At 50.4% G+C, this 24,792-nt stretch overlaps 1 protein-coding gene across 4 annotated transcripts; it reads right to left on the bottom strand.

Moving 5' to 3' along the window:
* Positions 1 to 1,999: 1,999 nt before the first annotated feature.
* Positions 2,000 to 24,792, bottom strand: KIF18B (kinesin family member 18B). Of its 4 annotated transcripts, XM_043466530.1 has the most exons (17): positions 24,644 to 24,763; positions 15,474 to 15,580; positions 15,254 to 15,336; positions 14,545 to 14,702; positions 14,125 to 14,229; positions 13,832 to 13,942; positions 13,554 to 13,751; positions 12,377 to 12,553; positions 11,691 to 11,765; positions 11,451 to 11,551; positions 10,654 to 10,813; positions 10,169 to 10,296; positions 6,787 to 6,992; positions 6,032 to 6,557; positions 5,038 to 5,127; positions 4,423 to 4,526; positions 3,370 to 4,187 (listed from the first exon to the last, which is right to left on the bottom strand). In XM_043466530.1, the coding sequence occupies exons 4-17, from the start codon at positions 14,659 to 14,661 to the stop codon at positions 4,081 to 4,083; spliced, it is 2,205 nt and encodes a 734-aa protein (XP_043322465.1). In that variant the 5' UTR covers positions 14,662 to 14,702; positions 15,254 to 15,336; positions 15,474 to 15,580; positions 24,644 to 24,763; the 3' UTR covers positions 3,370 to 4,080. The 4 variants fall into 4 exon arrangements, with proteins under 4 accessions (XP_043322458.1, XP_043322465.1, XP_043322439.1 ...); XM_043466523.1 differs by lacking the exon at positions 3,370 to 4,187 and adding an exon at positions 2,000 to 2,272 and having other exon boundaries at positions 15,254 to 15,580; positions 24,644 to 24,792; XM_043466504.1 differs by having other exon boundaries at positions 15,254 to 15,580; positions 24,644 to 24,792.

Genomic DNA, 24,792 nt, shown 5'->3' with positions numbered 1-24,792 from the left:
AACATGTGAGGGTTAGGTCCCACTGTCCTAGCGGAGACTGAAGAGAGGCTGTTTCCCACCCTGCTTCCTCATCTCCCTGACTCCCCCAGTGGGCTCTATCCTTCCATCTTTGCCCTTTCCCAGCCCTTGTGGACTTGAGCCCCACACTTCCATTGGCTTGAGAACCTCTTGGTGTGCAAACATCTCCCACGGGGATGGGTCTCTTCTACACTGGAACCTGAGGCTTCCCAAGGACAAGGCCCCCAGTAGATGGGGTCTTCCCAGTGCTAGATCTATGTCTTCATCAGACTGGGATGCATCTAAGCGTAGGGTCTGTCTCCCACTTCAGACTCAGGCAACCACAGCCAGAAGCTGCCTCTCTCCTTGGGTGGGAGCTATCTTATCAGAGGACCCATGGTTCACTGTCAGCTGGGAGCTTCTGGGGGCAGGCGATGTCCTTCTGTTGGAGGACAGCTGCCTTGGGCCAGGGACGGTTCCTTCTCCCATCCTGAGCCTGTGCCCAGCCTGGCCCTGCAGGTTAGAAGCATCCAGCTCCTGTGGCTGCAGAAGGGTTCTCAGCTGAACACCTAGACTCCTTCCCCTTCTCTTCTCTGGTCCCTCAGCCTTCGGAGGCATTAGCTCATTCACCTTCACAGACCCAGGGGCCAGGCTGCTGCTTTGGGGTTAGTAAGTTTGGGCCCTTCTCTGCCCCTATCTCCCCACCCAGCCAGGACCTGCTCCAGCCTGCCCCCACCTCCCAGCCTCTAACTCTGAGACCAGCTCTTTAATTGCTTTCCCTGATCTTCTCTGCTCCATGCTCCCTTCCGTCTCCCTGGCTGACTGTGTCCCTTTGAGAGGGTGAGAGGCGGAGACCATATGTGTCCCTGGAGGGAGGAGAGGGCTGGCGGGCAGCATGTTATTTCCAATCCAGTGGTCTTCCAAATGGACAGGATGAGCTAGGAGGGTAGTGCTGTGGGCAAGCTGGGGAGAGCCCCAGGATGAGCTGGAAGACACAGCCATGGTCTTCAGTTTCCTGAGCAAGATTGGTTCCTTCCTACCCCCTCCCTCCCACAAATTCCATCCCAAGGCCTCCTGGTCCCTAGTCACAAAAAAACATGGAGAAGAAGGCAGCCAGGACCTAGATTCTATCTGGGAACCAGGATCCCCCAAACTTAGCCAAGAGCCAAAGGAACATTCTGGAGGAGTCTGAAGACCGATGAGGAGGGGTCTGGGAGGCAGGATGCCTGAGTTCAGCAGCTGCCAAAGAGGATCCGCATGCAGTGATGAAGTTCCCTGTGGGTCCCAAGCCAATGGCTGGGGGTGGGGAGGACCCAGTGGAAAAAGCCCAGTCCCTCCCTCCTGACAGGTCCCAACACTGATGGAGGTTTGAGTTGACGCACGACTGATGGAGATTGAGTTGATAAGGACTCTATCCTGACATGTCTTGTTCTGTGTCTGCAGCTCCTGGCACTGAGCCTGGGTCTTTGAACTGGGGCAGGAATTCGTGCCCTGGGGTGGGACCCAGACCTGAGCTACAGGGCCTGGGGTGGGTGTGAAGATCAGGGAAAGAGAAAACTTCTGAACTCCCTGAAGTAGAGCGAGCCCCCACTCCCCGCCAAGGCTGAAGAGGTAGGCTGAAGCGGGAGGGGGCCTTAGGGCAGCGGATGGGGGAGCCATCGATTGCCGCCTCTCATGGATGGCTCTACGCAAGAACAATCCGATCTCAGAGTGTCATCACTGCCCACGGAGGTCAACTGGGAGCTGGCTGTCAGCTTGCTGCCCGCCCCCTTCCAGCCCCTGCCAGCTCCCTGAACCAGCCAGGCTGCCTCCTTCTGAGCTGGACACCTCAGCCCGACCGCCTGTGATTGAGGGCACGTGCTCAACTCCATTGTGGAGTCTTTGTACATTTAATGGGTCACCTGAGAGCACATTTTGCACCACAGAGCCACGAGTGTTTGCCTAGCGAATGGTTGGCTGCAGAACAACCTTGTCAAGAGTGACCCCTTCCCCTTGTCAACGGCCCCCAGCCCAAGTGACTTCCGCCTCCTGCAACAGAGCCTGTTGTGTGAAGCTTGCCCTCCTGGCCCTGGTTACCAGCTGCTTTGCTCTGTGCCCGTTGCGCCTCTGCACTTGCAGGGGTGATGGTGATGATCAAATGAGATAATGTGTGTGAGGGCCCCAGGAAATGGAGAAGTTATTCAATGTCGATCCAACCAGCAGGAAGCGAGGCCTCCTGAGGTCAAGGCGTCATGCCACGCTGCTGGGGGCTCCAGATGTGAGGCAGTGACTGCTTCTGTGGGAATCAAGGCACACGGGGGGAAAAAACTCATTAAGACTAATTGGAGAGGAGGAAATCCCCGGCTTGCAGAAAGAAATGATGTCTGCTCACTTCTAAAGGGAAGCAGCTCTGTGTCATGCATAGATCTAACCAGACCCCGGTCTGAGTCCTGAAGCTGCCACTTGCCATCTAACTCCGGGCACGTTTTGTTAACCTTTCTGTCCATTTCCTCATTATACCCCGTAAGGTCGTGAAGTTGTGAGCTGCCTGAGGCCAGTAGGAATGCAGGGTACCCCTTTGCATGCTCCGCTCCTCCAAAAAGGCGTGGAAACTGAGCGGGGAGGGGTGCCCCAGGTAGAAGGGGAGGAGGCACCCCCAGAGCAGTTTGAAATTAGCGGCATTATTTACACACTACTCACAAAGTGCTAAATGCCTTTAACATGTTTGTTTTCAGAAGCAATTTAAACACAAGATTCCTGTAATTTTGTTTACGCTATTCATTCATGCAGTCAGCCACGTCTTCCTGGGGAGACTAGGTAAACTTGGGTTGAACTGTCGCAATCCGAGTGAGTGGAAAGGAGAGCCACAAATGACATGGGGAGTGGACTTTTGGAGCTGGAGGGAGGAGGACTGTGGTGGGTTCAAGCAGGTGGGGGCTCAGCCTGGAGTCTTACTAAGACCTGGGGTCCACTGAGACACTCTCCCTGATGGTGGAACTCCGGGCAACCCACACCCAGGTTGTAGGAGGATAGAACGAGCCTTCAAGTACGATCACATCTTCACTCACTAAGAGAGACCTTTAGTAGACGGTGGTGCTGCAGAATAAGGGGCAGGTCCCACCAGGAAGGATGCTAAAGGAGGCAGAGGGGGGATTTTGTTATACTCAGACGCTTCTTTAAAAAAATTAAAAAAAAGATTGTTTCGGAACTTCTCCGGCAGTTTAGCGGTTAAGACTGCGTTGCCACTGCAGTGGGGCAAGGGTTCGATCCCTGGTCGGGGAACTAACATCCCACATCTCCCTAGGCCACACAGCCAAAAAAGAGTTTCTTGAGACCTTAAAGAGTCAGAAGAGGTTGTTGTTCTATCTAGGTATACAGAGAGGAAAACACACCAAGGATGGAGATGGTTTATTGATCATTATAATAAAAAAATATATATCCACCAATATATATGTGTGTGTGTATATGCAGAAATAAAGGATCGGAGGATATAAACCCAAGTATTAATAACTCTTACATCGAGGTGGTAGCATTAAGGTTTACACTTCTTCTTACACTGAGTGTGTATCCTGTCTACAATAGGGTAAAAATGATTAACTCTTTTCATTTGGAAATCAAGGCACCATTATCGGCATCATCGTCGGGGCTGGGCTCTTGGCTGGGGGGATGGGGCTGAAGAGGCCTTTCTCTCAAAAGCCAGAAAGAGCCAAGCTGGGACTCTCCCCCATCTGCTCCGCTTCCCATGCTGACCCCTCCTCCACTGCACAGAGCCCTGTGTTAGATGGGGGGTTGGGGGGTGGGGGAAGGAGGGTAGGAAACAAAGCCCCCCATAGCTAGCTTCCTGCCTGGAGGGCATTATAAACTAGGGGGGGATGATGACAGCACCCTTTAAAATAGCAACACATTAACACTCACAAATGAATATATACACGCTGAGAAGCTGAGTGTAACAAGAGATTAATAAAGAGGGCGAGTAGCAGAATGAACGGCTGGGGGAGGACTGTTAATAAAGGAAGAGGGTGTTGGCGTTAATTGCTCTGAGCCAGGAAGGCAGGTCAGGGCTCCTGATGCAGGCGGCTCCAGGGACCAAGAGGGGCCAGGCGGTCAGGACACCTTGACGGAGCAGCTCCCAGCTGACAGCGCTCCCTTAACCCCCATCAGTTCCTTCTGGCTCTTCTGGTTTCCAGGGTAGTGAGGACTGGAGGGGGGCTCTGCAGGCCAGTTGGATGAGGGGAGGTCGGGAGGAAGGAGAAAATGAGGCTACATCCCGCCATTCCCTTCCCCCACCCCAAAACCCACATCTCCCCTCCTACCAGGGTCCCTGAGATGCTTGGAAGGACCCTAGGCCCTCCTCTCGCCCGGGTCTCGGCCCACCCTGCCCCCTCCTACTTCTTGTCTCCATCTGCCACTGTGGCCCAGACCATCCTGCCCCCAAATGCCAGTCACCTGGGATTGCCAGGGGCCCAGCTGGCCTCTTCAGGGTGGTGCTGGGAAGGCGAGCGATGCGGCTGCGGCCCCGGGCGACTCCCAGTGAGCGGGAGACGGCAGAACTGCAGCGGGGAAGGAAGGAAGCAAGAAAGAAGGGTGGGAATGTCACAGCCAGGTCTGTGGACTGGGGGGGCAGGGATGGGGGGATGGGTGGTGGTGAGAGCTAGACATCGAGCCTTGGGAGCAGGGGGAGACTGAGCATCAGAAGGAAGGGGAGCTGAGTGGGGTTTGGGAGGGAAGTAGAGGTGGGGAGTGGGCAGTCCACTGCCTGGGTTATCCAGTGAACACTCCACGTCTCCCTCGTGGGGAGGGGGCCTGCAGCCTTTACCAAAGGAGGGAGATACCCACCTCTAGTATAATCCCGTAATAGCAGGAACCTGGGACCCTCAGTCAGACAGTCAGACGCTGGCCCTGCTCACAAGACCCCCCACACTACTGGCTCCCAGGGGTACACACACACACACACACACACACACACACACACACGTGCAGGGCCTGTAGTTTGCCTGGGCATCTGCTGCCCTGGTAAAAGCTCCTTCTCTGCCCCCACCCCACACATCCCCCCAACCTCACCTCACAGCACGCCTCTTCTTGCGGGCTGAGGTCCCGGGGAAAGAAGATGCTGGCTTGGGACCCTTCATGGTGAACAGGGGCATGGGGCCGCTGGGGAGGGAGGGAGACAAAGAGATCAGAAGGGAACCAGAAATGGGTGCCAGCCACTCCCCCCTCCGGCGCCCGGGCTGGCAGGGCCGGGAGGGTGGACAGGATGACCTCTGAGGTTTCTTCCTCCTAGGAGGCGGATTCCTCTCCCTGCCTCACTCGGCCTCGGCTGACAGCTGAGTGACAGCCCTGTTCTGGGAGAACATCCAGGTGTCAGTTTGTGGCGTGTCCGGGGAAGTGGAGTTCAGACAGTTTCACCCTTCCACCTGCCTGGCTCTGAGCTTGTTACCAAGAGGGGGGTTCGGGCTGTGGGAGGGATGGGGGAGTGGGCAGCCTGCCACCCTCGGCCTCCCGAGTCCAGGTTAGTCTGCAGCCTGTTTGCGGTCCTGAGCTGGCCGCTGCTCCTCCGCCCTGCCATGCGGGCAGAGGGTGAGGGGGAGAGCAGCTTTCCACAGGAAAATGCTGAATAAAGTTTTCTCAGGATCCCCCTCCCTTCCCAGTTCCAGATGCTGGGCTGGATCTGGGGTGAAGGGTTGGAAATGCATATTTCTCAGAGGAACACAGAACTCAGGCCAGGCCTGAGTGACGCAGAAAAACAGAGTGGGGTGGGCACCAGGGTTAGTTCCTACTCCCTGCTGGCAGGGGGCTTCTGTGAGCTACTGTGGGTCCGTCACAAACCAGCACAGAGCTGGCGGCTCTGAAGTATAGACAAGGCAGGACCCCCAAGAGAAGCCATGCCTCGACAGAAACTCATCCTCTGCTCCCCTGGGCCTGGATGCTGGTCAGACCCAAGGGAGAGAGACGTAGAGTCAAGTCCAAGAGCAGACTGTCTCCTCTTCCCTTTGGCAGCACCTCTGGCCCTCGCTAACCCCTTAGCCCCTTTTGGGAGGCTGGAAGGGAGACTCACCTGGGGATGAAGGGCTGATCCAGCCTGTTCAGCTCCTGGGGCACACTGTCCCAGCCAACGCATTCGTGGAAGCCCAACTTTGCAAGGGGCTCCTCGGAGAGGTCAAAGGTGGCGTTGAGGTCCCGAGAGGGCAGGGGCAGAGGAGTGGAGCAGTTCTGCAGAGCGGAAGGGCCCAGGGGCACCCGGCTTTTGATGACGGTGGCTGGGCAGAAGCGAGGAGATGGACAGGGGGAGGGGGCCCTCTTCCCCGTGGGGGTGCTGGGACCACATGGAAGCCGGGCCTCAGGCAGGGTCCCCCTCCTCAGGCAGGGCAGGAGGGACTGGCGCTGGCGCTTGGTCCCCAGTTTTGGGGCTGGGGGGCTGTCTGGCTCCGAGGGGCTCGGTCTCCTCCTCTTCTTCTCTGTGGCCTCCCGAGATGCCCGGGGTGGAGTGCAGTCTGGCCCGGGTGGGACCCCCAGAGTGTGTGTGAGGCCACTCAGTTGCCTTGCCATGGTCCGAGTCACGGGGCCCGAGTATCCTGCAGATTCTGGGCAGAGAGGAGGAGGGTGTGGAGAGGGATCAGGGGTTGAAGGGAGGAGAGATTCTAGAATCTGGGGAGACACGAGACAGGCAGGAGTGCCTGACTCCTCAGGTCTGAGTGACTCCTGGGCCTCTCTCTGCAGATGCCCGTGATCCCAGAGGTCCAGCCTCCCACCAAACCATGCATCTGAGGCTCTGGCCTTGGCAGAAGGAGGCAGAGCAGGGCTGAGACTCACTTGACTCTGAACGCAGCTCTTGAGCCAGAGGTGCCTTCCTGGCTGGGCCAGGCTCCCCAGGAGCCTCCCCTCCAGGCTCAGCGTTTTCCTCTCGCACCAGCTGCTGCAGCGTCTCAAACTCTGCGATCATGTCGGGGGTCAGGAGGTTGGCTGCTTGGAGCAGGGAATACTGGCGCTGGGCCAGGCACAGCACCCTCAGGGCCAACCTGGAAGAGAGGCAAGGGGGTCCCCGCCCCGCCTCAGCACACGTGCACTGGACCCCTTCTGCCTTGACGGGACTGCCTGTCCAGCCTCATCACCCTCCCAGTTGTGCTGAAGACCAAGGCTGGCGGAGATGACCGTGGGTCATGGTGGGAGGGTCACTCACTAAATATGTGCCCTGACAAAGACAGTACTCAGGAAGGAGGGGAAGGGCACTAAGTGGCCTCGGAACGTCTGAGTTTCCTCTCAGCTCTGCCACCTGCGAGTGCTGTGGTCTTGAGTAAGTCCATTTCCCAGGGACCATGAGAGGTCGCAGGGAAGAGGCCGGCTCAAGCCAGACCAACAGCTCAAATTCTGGCTCCAACACTTCCCAGCTGTGTGACCTTGGATCACCTCGCACCCTCAGTGTCCACATTCCTAAAATGAGGATAACACACGCAGCTACCTCATAGGATTGCTGGGAAGATGAAATGGGTTATTTTTAAAATTTTTGGTCATGCCTGGAGGCTTGCGGGATCCTAGTTCCCTGACCAGGGATTGAACCTCGGGCCCTCAGCAGTGAAAATTTAGAGTCCCAACCATTGGACTCCAGCGAAGTCCCCAAGTGGGTTATTTTGGATATAAAACATTTAATGAGTACTTGGTACATACTCAGCACTGTAAGGTTAGCTAATTATTATATTCTGTAATAATAATAATCATGCCATCTACCTCATTAGGATAAGAGGAGAATTAAATAAGACAGGCCATGTTGATCTTGGTTCTGAGGAGACCCTCAAAAATGCATTCAGCCTGCACTTTCTATTTAACAACTGGGATCCTGAAAGAGTGTGTGTGTATTAATATGTACTTCGCATGCACTGAGGGGCTATTTAAAGGAAATTATGAGGGTAATGTGATTATTGATGTTGTAAATTTAGATTCTAATAAAGCAAATTTTCTTTCTGCGAGGCACACCTATGATAAAAGAATAAACACAGTTATCTCGGTGGGGATTATTCATGGCCAGTCATTCATCCTTGGGTAGCACTACCTGCCTGGGCATCTCTGAGCCCCCTCCTCTGCCCTCAGTGTGTGCACAGGGAGCCCAAACTCATTTTATAAAGCAGCCTCCAGGCCCCTTTGAAAGAAGGCAGGATATAAATTAAAAAGGACACCGCAGAAACTCATTCTATATCTGCCTGAGCCACAAATTATATGGAAATAAGACAACTGAGAAAAGTGGGCATCTGGGGACAAATGCTCTGACTTGGCTGTCAGATGACCCAGGTCTGACTCCGTCCCTCTCGTCCTGTAGCCCCGGCAAATGGGGAGTTGGTCTATATCACGAGTTTTCAAGAAATCCATCAGAGGACATTTTTAATGGAACAGCTCTGCTTTATCTGTTCTACATATTAGACCTCAGGATAAGATTTCATTTGAAGACAGGGCTTTGCCGCTAAAAAAAATTCTGAAAAACCACTGAACTGGAAAATCTAAAATCTACTCAGTGTCCCGGTGGTCTAAGATTCTAAAGTCAAAGTGAAATTATTTTCAATTATCTGGTTGTTAGGGTGTTCCCAAGTATCAGGGGCTGCGGATCTAGAATGTTCCACAACCCCTGATACTTTGGGTCTTCCATCACTTTTATTAGTATCTGTTATGAGCTCTGCTTCCCTGGTGGCTCAGTGGTAAAGAACCCGCCTGCCAACGTAGGAGACACACGTTGGATCCTTGGGTCGGGAAGATCTCCTGGAGAAGGAAATGGTAATCCACTCCAGTATCCCTGCCTGGGAAATCCCATGTACAGAGGAGCCTGGTGGGCTACAGTCCATGGGGGAGCAAAAGAGTCAGACATGACTTAGCGACTAAACAACATTATTAGCTCTGGACTGTGATGCCCAAATCGTAGCCAAGGTTGAAGCCACTTGTCAGAAACCACAAAATCAGAGGCAAAGCAGAAACGAGAACCCTGGTGTCCCCCGTCTTCACAACAGGGGACTCCAGGCCAGGAGACCCTGAGTCATCAGTGGCAGCCCGTGGTCGTTCCCTGAGGGCCCAGGGGGCATCCCGCCAGTACATTCCTGCCACTCCTGGGCCCTGGGGAGTCGGCAGCAGGAGACAGATAATAAGCCACTGATTATTCAGGCTGCAGCATTTTTGCTGAGTCGGGAACAGACACTCCTCAACAAGAAATAAAATTAAACAGGCCCTTCTGTCCGGAAGCTTTAAATACACAGCCTAGCGTGAGGCGTGCTGTGGAGGGAGGTGTTGGGTTGGCAGCAGCAAAGCTAAGTAGCAGAGGATTTATGTTCTGGGGGCCAAGGAAGAAAATACTAGCAGCACCTCTCTATTAAGCACAGAAAGAATGGTCCAAAAGCCATTTCTCTCTGGGTTTGTATTTACTTCTGAGGAGAAATAGCCTCAGTCAATCTGTCGATGAGACAGACGACAAACACCTGACTCAGGAAGGCTCTCCCATCCTCAGCGGCCACCCAACTTCTCTTGGCTGAGCACGGGCAGCTTGGCCCTTAGACTGGAAAGCATAGCTCCAAGCCCAGGCAGCCCTTGGCATCCGCCAGCTGTCTGCATGGAATTTGGTGTTTTGCTTCCCTCTTGTCAAACTGCCAGCTACACAGAGTAATAAATAGAGAGGCTGCTACGTAAACAGAGTAGGCGATAATATCAAATTGTTGACAGCAGGTATGGGACAATTGGATGACAAAAGACTTGCTTCTTGGACTTCCCTGGTGTGGTGGTTAAGAATCCGTCTGCCAATGCAGGGGACACGGGGTTTGATCCCTGATCTAGGAAGATCTCACGTGCCTTGAAGCAACTAAGCATGTGCACCACAAGTGCTGAGCCTGCTCTTGAGAGCCCATGAGCCACAACAAGAGAAGCCTCTGCAATGAAGAATATTCACTGCTTGCCACAACTGGAGAAAACCCATGTGCAGCAATGGGCAGCCGAAAAAAAAAAGACTTGCCTCTTTAACTAAAACACAAACAGAGCTTCTATGATATGCTTGGCACCACTTCTCCTTACAGGGAGAATTCCAGGGTCAGAGAAGGCTGACAGGCTACAGTCTGTGGGGTGGCAAAGAGTTGGACATGACTGAGCAACTTTCACTTTTCTCCTTCCAGGGTGCCTGGACCCATCACCTCCTGCCTCAGAGCCTGGAGAGGAGCAAGAAAATACCTACTGCTTAGAATGGTCCCTGTCCAGGTTCGGTGGTGGGAGGTGGTCCACGACTGGCTTGGGCTGCATGGTCAGGTCAGGGGACCTGGGCGATGGGCATCTGAGGTTCTGTTCCGGCACTTGGGTTGGAATCTAGAGAGGAAGAGTGTCACAGGTAGAGAGCCCAGGGCAGCCTCCCTCGTTTTACCTGCATAGCTCCTGAAACCCACCCATCCTCCGAGAGCGGGAATGACAGCTCCCGGAACCACCTGGTCCTAGTAGGGTCCTTCTCTCTCCCAGTTCATGTCCTCCCTCCCTCCTCCCCTTCTGGAAACACACAGGCTCCCTGCTTTCAGACACAACGGATCTGACTAGTTCTTCCTGCACAGAATCTGAAAGTCTCTGGATGACTGAGATATAAGCCATCCAAGCAGAGAAGCCAGGGCTGAAGGGACCCAAGAGTTGGGGGAGAGGATTTTCTTCCAATATTCCACCAGCTCCAAGCCCTACCTCCTTGGCCAGGCCTTCGTCCTTGTCCTCCAGGGGCTGCTCCCTATGTGAGGAGTTCCCATCCATGACCTTCTCCCCTGGGGCCTCTGACCCCAGGCTCTCCTCTTGAAGGACTGCTGACCCTGGCTGGAGCTCTGGGGTGCAGGGCTGGCTGGGGAGGCTAAGGAGGAAAGGAGAGGTTTGCGAGATGTGAAGCAGGGGCAGGTGGGAACAGTAGGGAGGGGCAGGCTCTCTGTGGCTTCAGGTGGTAGAGTCTGTAAGGGGCTGGATGCTCAGGTAACAGGTGGGTAGTAGCTGAGGGTGAAGAAGGAGTCAAGGATTTTCTGGTTTAGAAAAAAAAGACGTGCGGGCACGTTAAGTCACTTCAGTCATGTCCAGCTCTTTGCGACCCCATGGACTGTAGCCCGCCAGGTTCCTCTGTCCATGGGATCCTCCAGGCAGGAATACTGGAGTGGGTTGCCATGCCCTCCTCCAGGAGATCGTCCCAACCCAGGGATCGAATCTGCTTCTCTTACATCTCCTGCATTGGCAGGCAGGTTCTTTACCACTAGTGCCACCTGGGAAGCCCAGAAAACAATGACGTCCACCCCTTGAACAAACATTCTTTTGAATAGCAGATGCTGCTTATATGGACTGGGGTGTGATTTACTCCCCCAGCACAGAACATTCTAGGTGACAATCAGAGTGCTGGGCACTGAACGAGAATTCCTAACCCCAGGTGCCAGAACAGAATCGAGGAATCCTAGCCCTCCACAGGCTGGGGTAAGGATGGGGCAGGATAGGGTGGCAGAACTCACGGCTGATGTGGAGGGCCTGGCCTGGGGGACCGTGGAGGGTCGTGCGGTGGGGCCTGGGCTCCTGCCTCATACACCCGGAGCTTCTCCCTCAGGGCGGCCACCTGGAACAAAGCGGCCCAACCCCTCAGAGCCCCGGCTGGGCGCAGGGTGGTGGCAGAGCACCCTGGTGACACCCCAGTGCTCCTGACCTGCCCCCCGAGTGCCCTGCCCCCCGGCCGAGCTCCCCAGGCGGCTCCTCACCTCAGCCTGGAGCTGCTGGCAGACGGTGGCGTACTGGCTGATGTGACAGTCCAGGCTGATCACGTTGCTCTTCAGCTGAGGTGGGGACACAGGGGAGACATCTGTTTGTTTATTCAAAGCAGCTTTTGGCAACTACTTCCAACGGCCAGACACTGCTAGGCACCTCACTCACACCCCAGCTGCTCACCCTCAGGACTGAGGAAACGGGGAGGCCAGGGGCTCACGTAACACAGCAGGAGGAGAGCTTGCATTTGACCCCAAGACCCCGGGCTCCCTGACCCGTACGCTCTCCCCAGCCCAGGGGCTTTGCAGCAGTGGATCTGGGAGGCCCAGGGCTCCCTGGGGGAGGCGGGGGAAACTGGGCAACTCTGCTTCTATCTGCATTATACGTTGTTTTACCAAAAATAAGGGCCTGCTGCTAAAAACAAATCTGACAAAGATCACTGGCTGACACTCGGCCACTCCCTTCTGTTGCCTTCCTCTTGAGATAATTCAGCTGCAACCATCCCAGTGCTGTGGTATTTGAAGGATGAAGACTGGGTCACCTCTCCTTTGGGCCTTGTGGGAATGCTCGCTCCACGTACTGGAGGAAGCCGGTGGGTCCTGTCCCCTCCTCCTCCCAGTCTGGGGGCTCCCCAACACCCCTACACCCCCACCCCAGGCTGGCCGTCCCGGCTGGCACGCACCGAGAGTTTGATCTCCTTGGCCCGGTCGGCATATTTGAGGGTGTTGTAGGTGTCCTCATAGGTCAGGCTGGAGGGGCTGATGGCAGCGATCATCACGGTTCGGCAGTTGCCCCCGATGGAGTCCTTGAGGAGGCGGGTCAGCTTGCTATCCCGGTATGGCACGTGAGACTTTCGGCCCTGGGGACAGTGGGTGGGCGTGGAGTGAGTGTCTAGACTAGACAGACCCAGGCTGGGACTCGGTAGCTTTGGGGTTTTTTGGGGGTATTTATATATATATATATATATATATATATATATATTTAAATTTATTTATTTGGCTGCCCTGGGTCTTGGTTGTGGCATGTGGGATTTAGTTTCCTGACCAGGGATGGAACCCAGGTCCCCTGCATTGGGAGCATGGAGTCTTAGCCACTGAACTTCCAGGGAAGTCCCCATTTTTGCTTTTGTTTTTTTTTTTTTTTCTGACTAAGCTGCTGGGCTCGCAAGATCTTAGTTCTCCAACTAGGGATTGAACCCGGGCCACTACAGTTAAGGAAAGTTATGACCAACCGAGACAGCATATTAAAAAGCAGAGACATTACTTTGCCAACAAAGGTCCGTCTAGTCAAGGCTATGGTTTTTCCAGTGGGCATGTTTGGATGTGAGAGTTGGACTGTGAAGAAAGCTGAGCGCCAAAAAACTGATGCTTCTGAACTGTGGTGTTGGAGAAGACTCTTGAGAGTCCCTTGGACTGCAAGGAGATCCAATCAATCCATCCTAAAGGAGATCAGTCCTGGGTGTTCATTGGAAGGACTGATGCTGAAGCTGAAACTCCAATACTTTGGCCACCTCACGTGAAGAGTTGACTCACTGGAAAAGACCCTGATGCTGGCAGGGATTGGGGGCAGGAGGAGAAGGGGATGACAGAGGATGAGATGGCTGGATGGCATCACTGACTCGGTGGACATGAGTTTGAGTAAGCTCCGGGAGTTGGCGGTGGACAGGGAGGCCTGGCGTGCTGCAATTCATGGGGTCGCAAAGAGTCAGACACGACTGAATGACTGAACACTACAGTGAAAGCACGGAGTTCTAACCACTGGACCACCAGGGAATTTTGACCCAGGGCTAGAGGGAGGGACCCTCGTCCTTGGCACTGGGCTGTTGCCCTGGGGAGGAGCCTGGCTATGTGTGGCTTTACCTTTGCGTCCGCCAGGGCGTTGAGGACGTTGATGAGGGCCAGCAGCGAGCGGTTGATATTGGCTCCCTCCCGCAGCCGCTCCCCTTTGGCGTGGGTGCTAGATGCTCGCTCTGAGCCCGCCAGGTCGATGAGGCTCATCTTGGCCACGCGAAGGGCCTGGGTCAGACCTGGGATCCGGTCCTGCTGCTTCACGAAGATCTGGGGGCAGATGGCCGGGGTGAGGGGGTGCTGGCCACCAGGAGTCCAGACTCAGGTCCTGGCCTGTGGCCCCTGCTCACCTGGAAGATGGCATGGGAGCGGGAGGACGTAGCGTTGGCGTCAGTGGGGTGCTGCGTGCGGTTACGGTTCCCCCGGGTCAGCATGCCCAGCAGCTGCTCAGCTGAGGTCGGCTGCAGAGGAGACACGAGGGGAGGGGGCTGTAGTCTCTCCAACCAGGCCTTTTCCCCAACAGAAGGGCTGCTCTTCGGAACCAATGCCACCCTGACAGGATCCAGGACGTCCCCAAACTGCCTGGTGAGGAGATCCTGGACGACCAGTGGGGCTGCCCATCCCACCTAAGCCCAAGTCTTACCTGGTGGAAGGAAAGTCCTTGTACCACCACCCCTTTGTCGGGGTCCTCACGGATGGCAAGGGGTCCCTTGGGCTCCAGGAGGTCGTGGATCTGCTCATTGTACACCTGAGGAGAAAGGAAGCCAGGGAGGGGCCTGGTGGAGAGGCTGTCTCTCCCCTAGGGGGCTGGGGGAGGGCAGAGCTCCTGGGCCAGAGACAATGACAAGACAAGCTTGGTGAGTGGCCCTTGCGAGATGACACCACGTGACGAGTAGGGTCAGTTCACGCGCAGTCTCTTGGAGCTGTGTCCACCCTCTGGGCCCCCGTCTTCCCACTTCCTACTACCCTCTGCCCCTCCGGCCTACTCCACCCCACTCCCTCTTCAGGTGGTTGTGAGAATGAGGGATGAGGCTGCCCCGTCCTGGGGCACCAAGAGCCGTACCTCCAGGTAGCTGATGAGCACCTCGAATCTCTTCTCCTCCCGGCAGGCCTCGAGTCTTCTGTACAGCTCCATGGTGGTCAGGTACATGATGCCAGGGTCCCCCTCTCTTCCCAGCATGGTGTGTGTCTTCCCGGCCCCGGTGGCCCCATAGGCAAACACTAGAGAGGACAGAGTCGGGAGCGGGGTGGTGAGCGGGCTCCCCCGGTACGTTTCCATCCGGTCCGCCCCTCCTTCCTCCTCAAAACCTTTTCCTTCCTTCCTTCCTTCTGTGTGCATGGTTGCACTGCTTCCACCCACCTGCAGCCCCCCGTTCCCAGCTGTCCAGTTCTCCGTGTCCACGCCTGGTCCCCCTGTAAGCCTCTGGACTTGAGGGCATGGGGGTCTCCACATGGGTGGAAGCTCGTCCCTTCCCCGGGGCACCTACGCCAGCCTGGGTAGCTTCCTCTATAGAAGGCCCACAATTCTTTCACTCACTTAATGGAGTTCAGTTGACAAGCACCTACTTGCAAGTGTGATTTTGTGACGTGTCTTCTCCCTGCTCTAGACTGTAAGCATCCAGAGTGCAGGAACCTTGTCTGTCTGACCTATTGTATCCCAGGGCCCAGCACAGCGGCCCCCACACAGGAGAAGACTGAGTGAGGGGCCCACAGAGAAGGCAGGGCCAGAGCCTTTCTCATCTGGTACCCAGCGGGAGGGGAGGCCGGCTCACCTGAGCAGTTGTAGCCCTGGAGGAAGCTGTCCAGGATGCTGTGGGTGGTGTGCTGGAACACATCTTGTTGGGTGGCCGTCTCACTGAAGACCCGGTCAAAGACAAATGTCAGGTCTTTGCCCTTCTTCTTGGGGCCATCTTGGCCACTGCCCCATTTCAGGCCAAGGAAGCCCCCATCGGGCTCCTCAGGGTCGAACACCAGCACTCTCTCATCCACCACCTGAACCACAGGCCGCCGCTGACTCTCCAGCTCCTTCGGCGTGGGGGGCCGCAGCCGCACCACGACCCGCAACATGCTGTCCTCCACCGCCATCACCATGGCAACACCTGGGCAGAGAGGCGATGGAGATGAGAACCAATCTGACTGAGGCCTGACCGGGTATCCCTCAGTCCAGTATTCAGGGGCCTTCTCCCACCTTCTCTACAGCTCATCTCCATTTTATACCTCGAGAGAATAAAAATATTGATGCCAGCACCAATTACTAACAAATATCTTTCTTCTTCTCTGGTTGCTCAGCTGGTAAAGAATCCGCCTGCAATGCAGGAGACCCCAGTTTGATTTCTGGGTAGGGAAGATCCCCTGGAGAAGGGATAGGTTACCCACTCCAGTATTCCTGGGCTTCCCTGGTGACTCAGACGGTAAAGAATCTGTCTGCAAAGTGGGAGACCTGGGTTCGATCCCTGGGTTGGGAAGATCCCCTGGAGGAGAGTGTAGAAACTCCAGTATTCTAGCCTGGAGAATCTCCATGGACAGAGGAGCCTGGTGGGTTGCAGTCTATGGGGTCACAAAGAGTCAGACACGACTGAGTGACTAAGAACAGCACAGCACATCTCTTTTTCTCTTGAAATACCACGTTTGCCATATCCAAGTGACTGTATTGGTGGGCCCTCTAATATGTTCCACTAATCTGTCTATTCCTGTGCTAACACCATAGTTCCTTTTAAAAGGAACACCATTCCTTTAAAAAAGCTTTTTTTATTCGTTTATTTGACCACAGTGGGTCTTGGTTGTGACATGCGGGATATAGTTTCCCTGACCTGGAGTCGAACCCAGCCACCCACAATGGGAACATCCAGTACCCACCACTGACCACCAGGGAAGTCCCCACAGTTGCTTCTTATCCAGCAAGGCAAGACCTAACCCTACCCCCAGATTACTTTTTCATGATTTTCTTGGCTATTTTCAATCATTTTTTTTCTATTTGACTTTAAGAATATCTTTATCAATTCCATCTCCATCTCAGAACCAATTCCTCCTCAAAAAACCCAGTTGGGATTACAATTGGAATTAATATTAAATTTACATATTTATTTTATATTAGATGTTTTCATATAAGAACATAGCTATTACCTTTTGATTTGTTCAGGTATTTTTTGTAGATTCAGATATTTTCCGTCATATTTTTTTTAACGTCATTGTTCTTTTAATATAATTCCCAAGTACTTTATGGACTTAATTGCTATTATGAATGGAATATCTTCCCCAATCTCCATTTCCAGGTGGTAAACACTAGTAGGGAAAAACATGATTGATTTTTACATATTTGCCTTTTACCTACAATCCTCAAACTCTCTTATTAATTCCAACTGTTTTTTTATTAGAGCTTATTGAGTTTTCTAAGTACACAATAGTATATCAGAAAATAAGTTTTTTTACCCTTTCTTCTCCATGATTATAATAAATATTATTATAATAATAATAAATAAATTCATTTATTGTCTATTGCATTCCCTTGAGTTAAATGATAACGATGATAATAGGGACCCCTGTCGTGTTTTGATCTTAAAGGATCTTGATCTTTACTGCCTCACTATTTAGATATTAGTTTTTGACTTTTAGACAAATAGGTCATTATCATATTAGTAATTTCATCTGTTCTTATTTTTACTCAGAGTTGTTATCAGGAATATCTAGAACTTTATCTCATGTTCCTTCAGCGTCTCCTGATACGATTATATGTTTTTTTTCTCCTTTATTTTGTTAGTGTGGTAAATTACTTGATATTATTCTTGGCATCAAATCAATGAAGTATTCTTTTTTTTTAAAATATTTGTTTTTATTTATTTATTTGGCTGCGCCAGGTCTTAGTTGCAGCATGCAGGATCTTCCATCTTCATTTTGGCATGTGGGATTTTTAGTTGCGGCATGCAAACTATTTAGCCGCATGTGGGATCTAGTTACCTGACCAGAGATTGAACCTGAGCCACCTGCATTGGGAACATAGAGTCTTAGCCACTGGACCACCAGGGAAGTACCCCAACTATGCATTCTTGAAGAAATATCCTACTCTGGCCATACTTGAAATTTCCAATTTTCAAATGGTCAAATATGTCAACCTCTTCTTTTGTCATTTTTATGTCATATATAAGAAGACAGTCCTTCCCCAAAGTAATAAACACATTTTAAAAATATTTCTAATATTTTTCCTTTCTTACATTTCGGTCTTTATCCAGATGGAATTTATTTTTGTGTGTGCGAATGGTATGAGAATATTTCTAAATATCTTTTCTTTCCAAATGGCAAGGAATTATCTCAAGATCATTTATTAAACAGTGCATTCATTCTCCACTAATTTAAATGCCACATTTAACATAACTAAATTCTCATATAAACATGAACTTGTTTCTGGATTTCCTATTCTGTTCTCTTTTTCCAGTAACTCACTGTTGTAATTATTGTGGTTCTTACCACCTTACTGTTCTTTTTCTTGGCCATTCTTGGGCAGCTTATCTTTATATGATTTTAGAGTCAGCTTATGAAGTTCTGTGAAAAATCCTGCTAAAATTTTAATTGGGATTATTTTGAATTTATAGATTAATATGAGAATTAGCACCTTTACAATATGAAGTCTCCCCTATAGGAATATTGTATCTCTTTTCATCATTCACAACTTTATAATCTTTAGTAAAATTTTATTATTTTCCTCACATAAGTTCTGTAAATTTCTTGATAGATTTACAAATAGTTACTGTACAGTCTTTGCTATATTGGAAATAGGCTCTTTTAAAAATTACATTTTCTAATTCGTTTTGCCAGAACGAAGGAAAGCTACCGATTTCTGTACGCGGATCTCGTATATGCGGATCTCGTATCTGGCCACCTTGTTGAACTCCCTTATGAGTTCTATTAGATTGTCATTGATTCTCTTAGGTTTTTCAATTAAATGATGATAAGTCTGCAAATAATGACAGTTACTTTCCAATTTTAGCTCTTCTATATTTAGTTCCCCACCCTCCACTACCCATTAGGAATGGGTGCTAAATTTTATGGAATGCTTTTTTGGCACTTGCTAAGATGATCACACGGTGTTTCTCCTTTAGTCTGTTAGTGTAGAGGGTGACATGGATAGATTTCCTAATGTTGCCCTGGTAGTCATGCCAAAAGCTTATTTATGTATTCCCTCTTGAATTCCCCTCAGACCTTTCTGTGTGCTTTTTTCATTTCTCCTTCAAGCCAGCCTACCAAGGGTAGAGATGGAATTTCTGGAATGCAGGAATCACAGATATTCCTGGAAAAGTTCAGCTCAAGTCTAGGAATATATTAATAGGGATGAGAAACACTGGGGGGGCTGTTTGAAGTCAGGGGGATAGGAATAGATGAATGCTTTCCCAGGAAAGACTAGGTTCTGCCAACGGGTCACCATTACCAAGGTCATTCAGCCAAGAAAGGTGGGATTTCTACCTAATACTCCAGCAAACAACTCATGTTTTCCTTGGGGGAAGAGGCAGAACTGAGTTGATTTCAAACCCTTGTCCTTCACCCCTAAACTTCCCAACTTCTTCCCCACACAGAACAGAGATGTCAACCAATGATTATCTTTTTGAGTCTAATTAATTCTAGTCCTATCTCAGCCATCAGGCCATCACAATAATAAACATAATAGGTAAGTGTCCATTCTGTCTGTTCTAGACGCCTTACACATTTCATCTCCTTTTGACTCTGTTGCAGCCCCACAAGATAGGTACTATTATTATTATTATTTATCTATTTTTTACTTTTGGGCCACACCTGGCAGCGTGAGGCATCTTTGTTTCCAGACCAGGGGATCAAAACCTCGCCTCCTGCAGTGCAAGCAGGGAGTCTTAACTGCTGAACTGCCAGGTAAGTCCTAATAGATACTATTCTCATAGTCATTTTTCAAGGACAAAAGTGAGACAGAAAGGGTTAAGAAACTTGCCCAAGATCCCAGTGGTATTGAGTGATGAATCCCGGTTCCAACCCAGGCAGTCTGGCCATAGGGCCTGCTACACTGCCTCATAATGACATTATATCCTACGCTGTCATGCTCACATTGTTGTTAACAGTCCCTTATGTTTGTGTAATAATTATAATCCCTTTCGTGTGGCTAGCATTATGCCTTCTGCAAACACTTTCAGATAAATGGACTGGACCTAATTTTCCACACTCAGAATGCCTGTTTCCTATTCTCACATTCCCACCTCCAGGGAGCTTCACTTTTTTTTGGTTTCACCACACAGCTTGCAGGATCTTAGTACCCTGACCAGGGATCGAACCTTGGCCCTTGGCAGGTGAAAGAATGGAGTCCTAACCACTGGACTGCCAGGGAATTCCTAGGAACCCTACTCCTGTGACCAGGCAAGTGAAGGCAGAGGGTGCCTGGTCCCACTGTCCGAGTCTACACTGGCTGCCTTGAGGCCAGTCCCAGCTCCGTGGAGAGGGTATTAGCTGAGGAGGAAGCACAGAGCAGCGTCACATTCAAAGCAGGAAATTAAAAAGGGCATTGGCAGCAGCGTGCGCCTAACCTTTACAGTTCTCTCCTCTCCGCCTCCTGAGGGCCAGCGAGGCAGACTGTTTGCCTAATGAGATGTTTTCCTTCTTACAGAGAAAGTGCTGGGGGCGTGGGGTAGGAGGAGGGTGACGCTGACATGGCCGCAGTCAGGACACCTGGGTCCTGGTCTCTGCTTTGGTCTCTGACTGCTGGGGAGGTCTTTCCACCAGCCACACCTCGTGGATGTCACATCAGCTTCCCCCTTTGAGAGCTGGAGAGAACAGCTACTGATCTGCGCCTGCCCCAGGGGGATGGGAGATTAATGAGAGAACGTTTGTCAAGTTTGCTTTGATCCTCAGTTGGAAAGAGCATTTCAGCCCAAAGTACAAGGGAGATGATTCTTTAATAAGATCTTCAGGGTTCTGAGCGAGCCACAGTCACGTCCTGTTTCTAACCCGGGGCAGCTCATTAAAACCCGGAGGCTAGTTTGCTGCCAAGCTGGGGCTGGGAAGCCAAGATTCGGTTGTTTTCAGGGTAGCTTCCTCTGCCTACCACCATAGGGACAGAGAGAACAAACAAACCCATGTTCCTCAGAAGCCCCTGAAGAAGAATGCTTGAGGACTTGAGGGGGTCTGCCTGCAGACATTGGGAGCTCAGAAGGCAGGTGCCTATCCTTGGGTGTTGTACTTTTTATAGCAGTTGTTGTGGCTTCCTTCATTGCTCTTTCACAACTCTAACACAGTGTTTCTTGTCCTTAAACTCCAAGAGATTAGGACCCTCTGCTGATGTAGTCTGTGCACCCCCAGATAACTTGGAACCAAATCCAGAACACAGTAGATACTGTGTAATATTTGTCCTATGAATGAATAAAGGCCAGAAAAAGCAGGCTGAAGCCAAAAGCCTAGAAATAATTACGATTATATAATAGCTAACATTTATTGAGCACTTACTGTGTGTCAGGCACTATGCTAAGTGCTTTATAAGCGTTCCATTTAACTTCCACAACAATCTCATTCTGTAGTTATTGATACAATTGTTACATCCCTGCTCTACAAAGCAAACTGAGGCTTAGGAAGAACATTGTCACATGGGTGGTAAGTGGCAAGGCCAGAACTTGACTTTGTCCTGTCATCAGAGGCACTACTTTTCATCCAAGGCTGTTCTGCCCTCTACCTGGGCTTTTGCAGGTCCTACTTCCCCTCACCTTAGTAACCATGGAAAAACGTCCAAAGATGACTGATTCTTTCTATGGGTGGTAGCGCAGAGATAGCACTGTGTTCTTTTGTTTTTTTAAATAGACAAAACTGTAACTAAGGAGTTTTGTTTATTGTTTTCTAATCATTTTTTATTCTTATTGTCTTGCAGGCTAGGACACTTATTTTTCTTGTCTAGCTAGGACCTTGGGTACAATTTTGAAAGCAGCAATAGGGGCTTCCCTGGTGGCTCAGTGGTAAAGAATCCACCTGGCAAAGCAGGAGACACGGGTTCGATCCCTGGTCCGGGAAGATCCCACGTGCTGCAGAGCAACTAAGCCCTCGTGCCTGTACTATTGAGCCTGTGCCCTAGAGCCTGGGAGCCACAACTATAGAATGCATGTGCTGCAACTACTGAAGCCCTTGAGCCCTAGAGACTGTGCTTTGCAACAAGACAAGCCACCGCACCGCAAGCAGAGAGTAGCCCCTGCTTGCCACAACTAGAGAAAAGCCTGCACAGCAAAGAAGACCCAGCACAGCCAAAAGTAAATAAATAAATGCAATTATACAGACTGAAAAAAAAAAAAGAAAGCAGCAATAGTGAGCAATCTGGTCTCTTTCCTGATTTTATAGGCAATGTTCCTATTATTTCACTTTTTTGTTGGTTTAAGGAGATTTGCCTCTATTTTTGAAGCGAAGTGAAATGAACATCTCTCAGTCATGTCCGACTCTTTGCGACCCCATGGACTATACAGTCCATGGAATTCTCTAGGCCAGAATACTGGAGTGGGTAGCCATTCCCTTCTCCAGGGGATCTTCCCAACACAGGGATCAACCCAGGTCTCCTGCATTGCAGGCAGATTCTTTACCAGCTGAGCCACAAGGGAAACCCAAGAAAACTGGAGTGGGTAGCCTGTCCCTTCTCTAGGGGATCTTCCCAACCCAGGAATCGAACCAGGGTCTCCTGCATTGCAGGCGTAATCTTTACCAACTGAGCTATCAGGGAAGCCTGCCTCTAGTTCCAACTTACCATTAAAAAAAAACATAAATGGTTATTGACTTATACTTTTGTACCTAATGAATTTTTTTTCTTTTATCTGTAAATATGTAAATTGTATGAATAGATCTTCTAGCACTGAACTATCACAGAGTGATAAATCCAATATGATCATAATATATTTTTAATACATTGTTGGCTTCGGATTACTAATATTTTATTTCAGATTTTTACGATTACATTTATAAAAGAGAATGACTTGAAATTTTCTTTGCTTCATTTTTGGTATAACAAAATAGACTGGAAATGTTTTCTTTTTTTTTTAGAGAGAGCTTCTACATGTTTAGATGCCTGTATATTTCTGGTGGAATTTGGTGGGGTTTTTTGATGTGTTTGAAGGTAGGTGGCGCTAGTGGTAAAGAACCCACCTGCCAGCTTAGGTTAGAGGTAAACAGCCAGTTGGATCCCTGGGTGGGGAAGATCTCTTGGAGAAGGGAATGGCAATCCACTCCAGTATTCTTGCCTGGAGAATCCCATGGAGAGAGAAGCCTGGCGAGCTGCAGTTCATAGGGTCGCACAGAGTCGGACACGACTGAAGTGACTTAGCACCACACGGCATGGCACAGGAGGTAGTTTTTAAACTAATTAAATTTCTTCCGTAGTCCTAGGTTTGTTGAAAATTTTCATAGCTTCTTGAATCAGTTTTGGTGAGTTGTTTTTCTTAGAAATTTGCCCAAAAGCATCATCAAAAACGGTTCCCATTGAAGTCTTTCTCTTTTAATCTTTGAGTAACCAAAGTTATGTCCCTATTTTAATTCCTAAGGTCATTTTTTCATGTTTCTCTTCTTTAGTCTTAATATTACCAGAAGTCTGGCTTTTTTAATTAGTCTTTTCAAAGATACAGTTCTTGGCTAAGTTAATCATCTCTATTATATAGTAAAATTCTATTTCATTAATTTTTGCCCTTAACTCGTTTTATTTTCTACACTTTTATTCTGTTGTTCTGTTCTATCTTATTAAAACTGGATATTTGCCTCACTTTGAGCTTGAAAAAGAAAATGTTCTAATGTAAGCATTTAAGACTATAAATTTACCTCTAAGTGTTCTTTAACTGCATCACCCAAGTTTTATAAATAGCATTATCACTGTTTCATGCTAGTTATTTTTAATTACAATAATGATATCCTATTTGACCGAGTCATTAAAAAATTTTTTTTTAATCCAACTGTGGGTTTATTCTTTTTTCTTTTGTATCTTAAGCTTAACTGCTTGTGGAAATAGAATATGGTTTGTACAGTATTCTGAAAACTCTTTAGATTCACTTTGTGGCCAGATAGAGACAATTTTTATAAAGACCTCTAAATATATGCTACTTGCATACTCTTTTCTTAAAAAAAAAAATGGAGCTAGGCTGGATAACAAATATAAAGAGCAACAAATTGAGACACTTTAAAATCTCTCTGAGGGTGGAAGAATTCAATCATGAAATAGGCAGAGAAGGACTGGATATGTTGGTAGTTGTTTGAAGCATGGAATTTGGTGACCAGAAAGGATAGTGATGAGACTGGAGAAAGCAGGGTAACATCCAGGAGAAGCTTATACAGAAAAATGTTGTGGATGTTCTCCTCAGAGCTAAGCTTAATTTCTCTGCTTCCTAACCTGTAAAATAAAAGTATCTTTGCCATTGGGTTGTTGTGAGGATTAAATGAGTTAACCCAAACCTGGTAAGTCAATAAATGTTAGCCAACATAACCAGAATTGATATGACCTACTGGCATTTCCCCCTGATACCAGAAGAACCACAGTCTGAAGTTAAAACAAACAAACAAAAAAACCTATTTCCCATGACAGACCAAGCTTATGTTTTCCGTGTCACTTCAGTACCTTAAAGAGTCAAAGCTAAGAGAAAGGGCATCCTAGAAACAACAGCAGAACGCCTGGTGTTCTGTCATGCGGACGTTCTTTCACCCCTTCCTTTATTCAATCAAATATTTACTAGGTGCCCCAGTAACTAAGTTACGGCCCCTGGCACAGCTCTGCAAACAGTTCTGCATAGACGTACAGCGAGGGTCTTAGCTACTCCATACAGATGTGCAGAGTCCCACGTCTCCAGTCCTAGCGCGCGGGAGGACCCAATTCTTCCTTACGTGTGAGTAAGAAGACCTTTCCTAGAGCGGATGTACAGAGTGCTGGGCGGAGGTGCAGACATGCGGACCCCAGTCAAGATCCCGTACAAATAAGCAGAGGGTCCAGATCTCCCGTGCAGGCGTCGAAGGGAGCGACTTCTCCCCGCAGCGCCCCACGCAGTGTTCGGAGAGGACCACCCAGGACCTGATTGGTCTTCAGGCTGCACCTCCGTGTACAGCACAGAGGCCCGGCTCCGGCTTCCGCCGCCGCCAGCAGCTCGGTCGGCGCGTCCACCTGAGCGCAGGAGCCCGCGGAACCGGCTCAGCAGTGGGCCAGTGCTTACCCTTCGTCGGTTCTCCGTCGCTGGTGTCGCCGCTCGCTGCAGGGTCCCACCGCAGCAGACCGGAAACCCGGACCACCGGAGATCGCCCCCTCCCCAAGTACCCCACCCGCGCCAACCTCCGGCCCGCGCCGCGTGTTCAAATTAGCCGG

Source organism: Cervus canadensis, chromosome 1, assembly GCF_019320065.1.
Source record: "Cervus canadensis isolate Bull #8, Minnesota chromosome 1, ASM1932006v1, whole genome shotgun sequence".
Taxonomy (NCBI): Eukaryota; Metazoa; Chordata; class Mammalia; order Artiodactyla; family Cervidae; genus Cervus; species Cervus canadensis.
This window is presented reverse-complemented; position numbering and strand designations above follow the sequence as displayed.

Excerpts from the sequence above, each read along its gene's own strand:
- KIF18B (XM_043466504.1), bottom strand. The coding sequence starts at position 15,572 with ATGGTGATGGCGGTGGAGGACAGCATGTTGCGGGTCGTGGTGCGGCTG. Across the intron at positions 12,554-13,553 it reads ACGCCCTGGCGGACGCAAAG|GGCCGAAAGTCTCACGTGCC; the intron begins GTAAAGCCACAC and ends CACTGTCCCCAG. Across the intron at positions 10,814-11,450 it reads CCAGGCCCTCCACATCAGCC|CCTCCCCAGCCAGCCCTGCA; the intron begins GTGAGTTCTGCC and ends TTTCCTCCTTAG.